This window comes from Plasmodium gonderi, assembly GCF_002157705.1.
Source record: "Plasmodium gonderi DNA, contig: Pgo-contig_64, whole genome shotgun sequence".
Lineage (NCBI taxonomy): Eukaryota > Apicomplexa > Aconoidasida > Haemosporida > Plasmodiidae > Plasmodium > Plasmodium gonderi.
The window spans coordinates 5578-16295 of record NW_021628998.1 but is presented as its reverse complement, the minus strand read 5'-3'; the positions used below and the strand labels follow the sequence as shown (position 1 = coordinate 16295).

The 10718-nt window shown below is 18.8% G+C and overlaps 2 protein-coding genes across 2 annotated transcripts; one reads left to right on the top strand and one right to left on the bottom strand.

Annotated features, from left to right (window-relative positions):
* Positions 1–4640: 4640 nt before the first annotated feature.
* PGO_000750 (variable surface protein) lies at positions 4641–5756 on the top strand (the record flags this gene model as incomplete). Its single annotated transcript, XM_028690829.1, has 3 exons — positions 4641–4655; positions 4782–5507; positions 5613–5756. 3 exons carry the CDS (start codon positions 4641–4643, stop codon positions 5754–5756), a joined length of 885 nt encoding a protein of 294 aa, XP_028546630.1.
* A 3637-nt stretch (positions 5757–9393) lies between these two features.
* Positions 9394–10605, bottom strand: PGO_000745 (variable surface protein; the record flags this gene model as incomplete). The annotated part of the gene is made up of 3 exons (XM_028690828.1): positions 9394–9555; positions 9925–10533; positions 10573–10605. 3 exons carry the CDS (start codon positions 10603–10605, stop codon positions 9394–9396), a joined length of 804 nt encoding a protein of 267 aa, XP_028546629.1.
* Between the last annotated feature and the right edge of the window lie 113 nt (positions 10606–10718).

The following is a 10718-nucleotide window of genomic DNA, read 5'->3' as shown; positions in this document are numbered from 1 at the left end:
TTGTATTCTATAGAACTTATTCTTTATTCACTTTTTTCAATGAATTACTATAACGATCTTGCTTATGTATGTTTATTTTATAGCAATTATTACATTTTATAATTAAAAACATTTAAAAATGTATTCTAAATTTTCCAAATAAATTAAAAATATATATTGTTATATATTTTTATTGTAAAAATTATTTTTAAATATATGCATTTTTTCATTTATTAACAATAGCATGAAGTTTTTCAACAAATTCATTTATGCTATTATATCATAGGTAACAAAGTAAATACCTTAATATTAATTTAAATATTACGCACAAATAATCAATAATAATACAAAATCAAACAGCTAATAAATTACCTTGTGTACATAAATGTTAAAGCGTGTTTTACTACAAAAATATATATCATTTATACTAGATAGTTTCTATAAAAATTATATATCTAACTAGCAAAATAATTTTATACTATTACCTCCTTTAAAATTTAAAGAAACAAATGTTAGTACACTTGGGAAAAAATATTATAAAAATATATTAGTATAAATAAATGCTTTATGATACACATATAATAGTCATTAAAATATAATCTAAATAAATAATCTATAATACAAATGAAATATATAATGTTTTTAGAAATATCTACAACATTTATGTATATATAATTTACAGTATTGCTTTAATACATTTAATGTGTATTACATAATTAGTAATAAATAAAAATATAACATTTTATATGTGAATAGTGTAAATAATTATAATAAAAAAATATTTTTTTTTAAGCACATATTGCTAAAAAAAAATACATTTCTTGTTATTAATTTAGACGTGCATTTACCTAGACATTCGTTATTATTACTAATAATGACTTAAATATATACTCAATAAAAAATTAAAACTGGCATATAAATATTTCCTTCTAAAAAAAATTACTTATTAATTTATATTAATTAAGAATAAATATATAAAATATATTAGTAGCAAGACTATTAATATTATGATCTCCGTTTTAATAATGAAAAATTCTGATATTTTCAAATCTCAATATTATAAAAGATATTATTCCATGAATCAGATGTAAAAATTATATGGTAAGAATTTATATCATATAAGAAGAATATTTGTTTTAATGCAAAATGTTATAAAAAATATAAAAATATATATAATGTGTAAAAAGAATGTAACATCTAAGAACAAATATTTATATATTCTGTAGCCAATGCGTAGTATTTTCGAAAAAAAAAATACACATAAAATTGAACAATTCATTTTAGTATTAGAGAGAAAATTAGAATGGATTAAATATACCTCATATAGATAATAAAAACAAATATAAATACCTCTCTAAATAGGTAATGAATATGTAAGACAGAAAATATAATGATTTGTTCACAATAAGTTATGTTCAATTAAAATCTATTTAATAATATATATATAAATAACGATCATTATTATTTCTCGGAACCAATGAAAGGTAACACAATTATAATCATTTGATGCAGTTATTATATATAAAATCTCCATTATTCATAAATTAGAGAGCTAGGGAACAGTAATAATGTTATTATAAACAAATTCCGTGGAAGTGTAATAAAAGGACTGAGTTGAAATAAATATTAATTTTACTAATATAAATAAATATCAACCACTTTTAAAGGCTTTTAGAACAATAAAATATAGTTTCTCTTACAATAATTTTTAATTCTTCTAATCATGCTATATTTATACCTCCAATTAACAAAGATATAATTAAATGAAGTTAGACTGAAATATGTAATATACAGTTACTTAATAAATGAAATATAAAAAAAATTATATTCTTTTTAATAAACGAACAAAATAACATCTATATTTATAATTATATTATCTTTATATGTATACTCTAAATCTATCGTATATTAAATTAATAATAAAATTTTATATACACAACAAAAACCGTAATCGTAATTTAAAAGCAACCATGATGATATTTTTTTTAAATATTATATAAATAATTTTAAATATGAATCCTATTTGCAATAACCAACAAACTGTTGCACAAATCAAATATTATTTATTCACTGTGGTTACATGCAACATAATAATATTAAACATTATATAAGATAAATAAAATAGAAATATATGTATAATCTATCAAAATTATATGTGTGACCAAATTATTACTTCTTTTTTTTTGATAACATTATTTATATAAAATATATTTTACCATATCCAAGAAATAAAGGTGAAACAAAGACTAATATATCTAACATTAGGTATGCTCATTATCTTGCTATTAAAACAAAATAAATATTCAGTTATATGTACAAAAATGTTTTTCCAGAAAAAGTCATTTTTCATTTGTGATTGTCACTTAAATTAAACTTATGAGCAGTCAGCGCTTTATTTATTTTTATTCATTTTATATGACCTCTATATATTTAATTAGTTTTTGCCAGAATTTAACTTCTAATCTTTATTTTTCCATATATCATTATTTGAATTAATTCATTGCATAAAAATATCACAAATTTCTTAAGTAAGTTCTTAAGGTATCAATTATTTTATACCCGTACATGTAAATCTTTACATTCGAAGATGTTTCTAGAACAAATGGTTAAAATATTCTGTTTGAAAAATAGCATTAATTATATATTTTTGCACAGTGCATTCTATCTTTTTATATTTGTAATTTTCGTATGCATTATTTTCTGTCTATTAAAGAAATTTACTTCATTGGAAGATTTTGATGAACTCATATAAGTTTTACACAAGGAGAATATATATAAGCAGATTCATATTTCAATATAACATATTCACTTCTCCTACTGTGTCATATTTATTTACAAACGTCTCACCATATTTGGTGTTTATATATAATTTTTTTTTTTTGAATATTTTAAGCATTAATTTTGATAATAACATAATATATTACATAATATGTATTAATTAATTATTATTTTGCTTATGTTATTAATTATCAGTCAAGGAAATTTCAATTTATGATTATATTTTTTTGTTGCAAAGCGCTCAATTTATATCATAAAAAGTTAATTTTAAACTATATGAGTTGTACTATATTTATAGATTCATAATCTTATAATAATTATTTTGAAGTCACAAAATAGTGCATAATATATTCGACTTACGATATATTTATCAAAAGGTAAATGAATTCTTAATATATATGTAAATTTTTTCCATAAAAAACTTATATCATTTATGCATCTAAATTGTACAATTTATCAAAAAATAATAATATTTGACTAATACAAAATTTATATACTTATGATTTAAGTACATTTTTAATGCATTGAATAATTATTATAATGTTTTTAAATAATTCCTTATTAATATATAGTTCCTTAATGCATACCATTTTTATTAATATTAAGCACGTTATATAATAAATTGTTATTATAAAATAATATTTTTATATATTTATTATACACAGAATTTATATGTTTTAGTTATAAATTAACAATGAAAGGATAAAAATTTTTTAGTACTATAAAAAAATATTATTATTTATATTATAAACACAAATATAAGTAATATATTTCATGATGTTATTATTTTTATTTATAGAGTAAATAAATGTTGTAATTATTATTATAAATTGCACATGGTATGAACATATTGCCTGAATTACAGTGTATAAGTAGATTTATAATTTGATCAAATGTATATAATGAAAAATATATAAAATAATATAAATGTTAATATAATTAAAAATATTTCAAAATAAATGAATTCTATAAATTCATTAAATTATGAAGTCATGACTTTTTATCGTACAGCATTATTATATCTGTATAAGGGTATAATTATGTATGTATAAATTATAGAACCTTGTAGTTATAATGTTTTAATATAATGAAATTCTATAATTCATATAATTATTTTATGAAAAATTCTTAAATCGTATTAAATTGATTATGTCTGAATTATTGATGCACACATTTTAACACATAAAAATTATGACCCCCATATTTATGACATATATAAAAGAAATTTAAATATTTATATTTGTAATATTAATTAATATTTCACTTTATACACATATAAGTCTTATATGTTGCATACAATATTTTAACCTATTTTTTGTAAATGATCATATTTTATTTTAACAAATTTATATCATTTTTTTAAAATGTAAAAAAATCATTATCCTTTTCATTGTCCATAATACTTCTATATATTTATATATTCTATATATTTTTTATTAAACAATAAATAATACTATGAAAATTAAAGTGAAGTAAATATAAAATTATTATATATGTATTTAAATTAAAAGAATTATATTAACTTTTAACGCTTATTGAATTAGAAAAAATTATATAATTCTTATTCATTTTTGTAATATTAATATTGCATTATTACAATTCTTATATTTGTTCATTTTGTTTGTATTTGTTTTTTAACTTCCTTCTTTAGAATGATATAAAAAATTGTATATATATTACAAATGATTCAATTATATTAGAATATACAATAATTAATGATTCAATTGGTAAATACAATATTTATATATAAACTAGATTTATAAGAAAAGAAACAGTATGTTTCTTCATACTATATAGTTTATTTTAATAAAAAGCTATTTGAATTTGCATTTATTTTATCCCTTTTTTCAGACCAATTCTGAATATATATGTTATAATCTAATATGAATATAAACATTGTGAGCTTTTTCCCAATAAAATAGATTACTGCATTATCATAATTTTATATAAATTTTTTGTAATTCCTGTAATGATTTCTTACACATATGATTTTTATCATAATTACACTATTTTCATATTTTTAGTACGAGTATGCCAGTTTATTTTCTGCATGTGATAAAAATATACAACAAGCTAAACATAATGAAGGAGCATATAAAGGAAATTGTGAACATGAGGAACAGAATATTAAGGAAAATATTAAATCCAAATTCAAAGAGAAATGTACACAAACCTTGTCATATCTTAATGAGATTCAACAATTTAAACATGGTTATAACAACCTAGAGAAAGCTCTTTGCTTATACTTGTATTATTGGCTATATGATTCTAAAACAGAAGGAATGAATGGAAGAGATATTAAACAACTTTATCATGAATTGATCAGAGTAAATAAAGAAGAGCAAGACCCTCAATGCACTAATTTCATGGATGTTTCAATTACAGATAATGAAATGTTAAAACTCAAAGATATACATGATATGTACACAAACATTGGTAAAATAAATGGTGAAAGAAGTAAATCTGGGCATAATTGTGCTTGCGCCGAAAAGTGTGCCCAAACATATAACAAATATGTGGAAACATGTAATTATAATAATAACACATATTTTTGTAAAGAATTATTAAAAATAAAAGAACAATATGATAAAGAAATGGAAAGAAAAACTTGTCCAGATGGGATCCCCCAAATATTACCTTCCTTCCGAAGCTATAGTATGACAACCCTTACATTAATTCCAATTTGCATAACTTTAGCAATTTCTTCATTTCTATTCTTCTTATATAAGGTTCATAATTATGTTACACGTGTATACTTATACAGCAATGATATATTTTTAAGTAATTTAAAACTAAAAAAAATTTTAAAAAACAATGATACATTTTATATGTTAATGTTTTTTATTATGAGTTAGTTTACGCCATATACTTCAAGCTTTCGATGTGCAGCTATGAAGAAAAGAAAGCAATATAATAATATACATAAAGAAATGAATATATTGGAATTATCTGAAAACAGAGGTTGTGATTTTAGAAACAAAAATATTTTATATATATAATTCTGACTAATTTTATTCATTATAATATATTAATAAGGAAATATTATATGTAAAACATATAAAAATTATTGTAATATATATATAATAATACATTTGATAAATTTAAGTGAAATAGTATAATTACCTTTATATAACAAAAAATAAATGAATATCATTTTTTTGTAATCATGATATAAGGATACAAATATATCCATATATGATTTTTAAAGTTTTATTCACTATGCATATAAATGCAGAACAAAAAATACAAAAGATATATTTGATGTTTTTTTTGCTACTATATATTTTTATATAAAAGAACATGATATTTCTATATTAAAAATTCAATAAAACATATAAAAGAATAATATAGAATATTAGCTAATACTATAATCCATATGGAAATTACATATGCCATCAATAATTAAATACAGTTCAAATAAATTATTATAAAAACATATTATATTATATTATATAACATAGAAAGAATCAAAATGAATTTCTGGTTATTAGATACTAATGTTAATCATTAATGTAAGTATATATATGCTAAATTTATATGTAATTCATACAGAATTCTCTAAAAGTATGTATGTTATTTTAAGTCACATTTAAGATATTCATAAATAATTTCATATATATTTTATTATTTTTACTTCTATTAAAATTAAAAACTTTCGTTTATTTGATATCACATTTTTTATTTATTTTATTTATATTTTTTTATTCAAATTTGTATTCCCTTTTTTGTTATTTATAAAATTAGAATTTATTTATATTTTATATAATATGAATGATAATTACTTGTTTACACATTTGTTCTTTAAAAAAAAAATTCAATTTATATATATCCTCATATTAGGGATTTTTAAAATGAATATTATTATATAATTTATGTCATATATACTAGTACATAAGACATGTGAAAATGAATGATTATTTAATGTTATAAGAATATGATAATGCATTTTATATAATTATAAAATATATAATGCAAATATATAGAATTCTATATTTTATATAAAACATATAGCATTTATTTTATATTCTTGAAAAAAATCTTACATATGTATATATACGAAATTTAACCCTAGAATTTGCAGACAACATTTTCAAATCTAATTATATAAGCAATATATAAGGCACAAAAAATAAATAGAAATTAAAAAGTATATAAAAATTCATATTTGTAGAAGGAAAATATATATAAAGACAAATTAAAATAATTAATTATCTATTTTAATTATAATTCTTATTTTATGAAAAATATATAATCGGATTTAATTAATATTTATATGTCACTGAAAATATAAGTACTCTAAAAATATAGAACAATCAATTTTTATTATATATAAGTACATATATATTACTTAATGAGAAAATACAAGAAGGAAATTTTTTTTAACTAGAAATTAATATAAATTATTTGTTTTCATTGTTTATATTTATTAATGAAAATTCATTATGTTTATTCTTATAATATTCGCATTACGTTACGTGTAATTTTGAGTATAAAAAATGTATTAGTCTATATTTTTTTAGTATTACATTGTAAAAAATATATATAATTAAATATAATCTCTGTATTACAATAATCTTTGTTGGACATAATATTTTATTTAATTTTATTTTCCAGTTCATAAAAATTCGAGATTTTCATATTATAACAATTTATAATGTTTATTTATAGTGTATACATTGAAACAAATATATAACTGTAGTATTATTCAACATCATTTCTTTAATACATAACCTTTTTTTAATATATATAAATTTTTCATATAAATAATAATTAAAAATGTATCTCTAATAATATTGCTATTTACATTATTTAAATATATAAATCACATAATTATTTTTAAAAAAGTATGTACTAATATAGTTATATAATAATTCTGAAATATATTAACTCATATTATTATATCAACATTTTTTATTGTATTAATTATGTTCTTAAATTTATAACTATATATTGTCAATTATTTTTAAAATATTATATGTTTGATTCCCCATATTTCTTATATTATTGTAGGAATATTTTTCCACTTGATTCATTAGTACTAATTAAATATGTATATTATTATATGATGTATTTAGTAACATAACATATACCCTGTTATTCGTATATTCACTTCAAGTTTTGCCTTTCAAAAATAATTGCATGTAATGCTGTATTTCAATTATTTGACTTATATATGACGAAAAATATATTTCCTTACAGTAGGTTTGTTAAAGAAGTAACTCAATTTTAAATGTATGATAAAACTATATATTAAATATATATTTATATTTTAAATGGAAACAATATGAATTACTTAGTAATAATATTATTTAAATTTTCATAATAATGTGCACAATAAATAATAAATTAAATAGTCTTATTTTATAAATATAATGGTATTATTTGAGTATCTTCAATTTCTAATATCTGCCGTGTAGGAAATTTTTTTACTTCTTTTATATTTTACATATAATAGAATTATTCACAGGAAAAATAATTTCCCAAAATAATATCTATATTTTATATATTATTATGTTTCACAGTTATAATGAATTTTATCCCATATATAATGAATTTTAAATATTAAAAAATACATCATATAATCAGTAAACTAAACAGCGTGATTACAATAAGCATATAATATTACATGTTTATTACCTATTTAATGTTTTAAATAAGTTATATATTACATATTTCATGCTATATTATGCTACTCTAATTATTAAATTTTGTATATTTGAAATAAAAATAAATAAATTGATATAACAATAAAATATAAAGAGTAATTTATTCATGAATAATCCCAAAACAGAAATATATTAAATATTTTATGTTATTTATTTTATAAAAAGTTAATATTTTATTTTTCAAATAATATATATAACAAAAAGAATATTATTTCTTAAAAATACGAAACTCTTTAACATTTATGTTGTAAGTAAAATTAAAGAATATATATATATAAGACATATAAAAAAAAAAATTCTCTAAATGAGAACTAGATAATCATAAAAAGAGCATAAATAGAAATCACAAAAAAATAAAAATTTCTAATGTATTATATAATAATAACCAAAAGAACTTCACATACGATACAAAAGTATTATTAATATTATATTAGTAGTTATTAATAAAATTTTTCACATAAAATAAATAAAAAAGTAGAAATATTAATTGGTCCACAAATATTAAAAAATATACAAAACATTATATATTGATCCTACCTTTATATATATATATTATATTAATTTATGAAAAGTCTTATATTAATATTAACTTATATACAGTAAAAAAATATATACATATTGTTCTAATCCTTATGCATATAACCCAGAATACTACTTATAGTACAATTCATAAGATTCATATTAATATATAAAAATATTACTCTTATTGAGTACTGCCCCAAGAAGCCTTGTGTATTTATACTATATCATAATTAAAAATACCGAATTATAAATACTTAACATTAAAGCCTTAACCCTAACCTTGATTATTATGTGCGTTTAATTCTTATAATTATTTTATATTATTCATGATATTACATGCTTGATAGTTTGGCACCTTTATCCGAATCATAACTTAATATTCTTAAAATGCATCACAGTTATTATGATAATAAAATACCTTTTTTATGTAATATTAGAATTTTTATGTTCATAAATTTGCATATGCTATATCATATTTTTTATTATATAAATTTATATTCATATTATCGTGCATATTATAAAGTAATTCTTTTTCTTCATGTTCATGAAAAATATTTCTTCTTGTTTTTAATATTTTTCTAGAACGAAGCAACTTACCAATTGGGGTAAACTAATAAAAAATATAATAGTTACATAAATATTTAAGTATTAATTTAGTAATTTTATATTTATTAGGAATATATAACAAAGAAATTTTCTTGCACTATTTTTAATATTTCTTAAGGTTCATTATATTTACCTTATAAGATAACAACAAAAGTGAAGATATTCCAGCAATTGTAGCAAGAACAGTAGGTAAAATTTTTATTATGTATAAACTCAAATTGTAGGGTTCATGATCTTGTGCTTCGCTTAATGGGTCTTCCAGTTCTTTTTCGAATAAATCATCATCTTAAGATGATAATGTATTATCTGCATCTCTCATTTGTGATACTCGTATCTCATCTTCTGCTTCACATCAGAGAAATTCAATGTTAACATCAGATGCTAATGATGGTATTTTATTTTTTATCAAATCATTCTTATAAAGATATTCATTGTATGAATTACTAAAATTTTTTAATATTGAACAGATATTTGTATATTTATGTGCTTTCTTTTTAGGTTTACTATTAATGCAATATTTTTCTTCCATGCTTTTATATATTTCTACAACTACTTTGACATACTTTTGGTATGGGCATGTATATGAATAGGTTGACTTCTTCAATGTTTCTTCAATAATTTTCATGTTAGAATCAAATATATTTAGCTTTATAATATTAATAGGTTCGAAGTAATAATAACCATAATAATAATATTTACACATATCCTTTTTATATAATTTGGGCAAAACAGTTCTAATAATATAGAAAATTCTATAAATCTCCTTTCTATCAAGTTCTTGTTCTCTTATTGATTTATATAACCAGCTATTTAAGTTAATACAATAAATAGAATTAGTGTTGCAATCTTCTGATTCACTACAAAATATATTTAAATTTCTTATAAGTTTCAAACACAATTTATAATACTTTTCTTTATCCTTATTCCTTGTATTCATAATCCCAGAGCAGAATTTTATATACAATTGGTTATTATTTGTATTCTCCACATCTGCATCCAGGTTTCATTTAAAAAAGGATACTAATGTTAAAGAAAAAATACTTATAATTTTCATTAATTTATCCATATTCTAATACATTAGTGTATTAAATAAACATAAATTCTTGTATTAATTATAATATTATTTAATAAAAATAATAATAATATAACGAACAATTCTACCAAGAT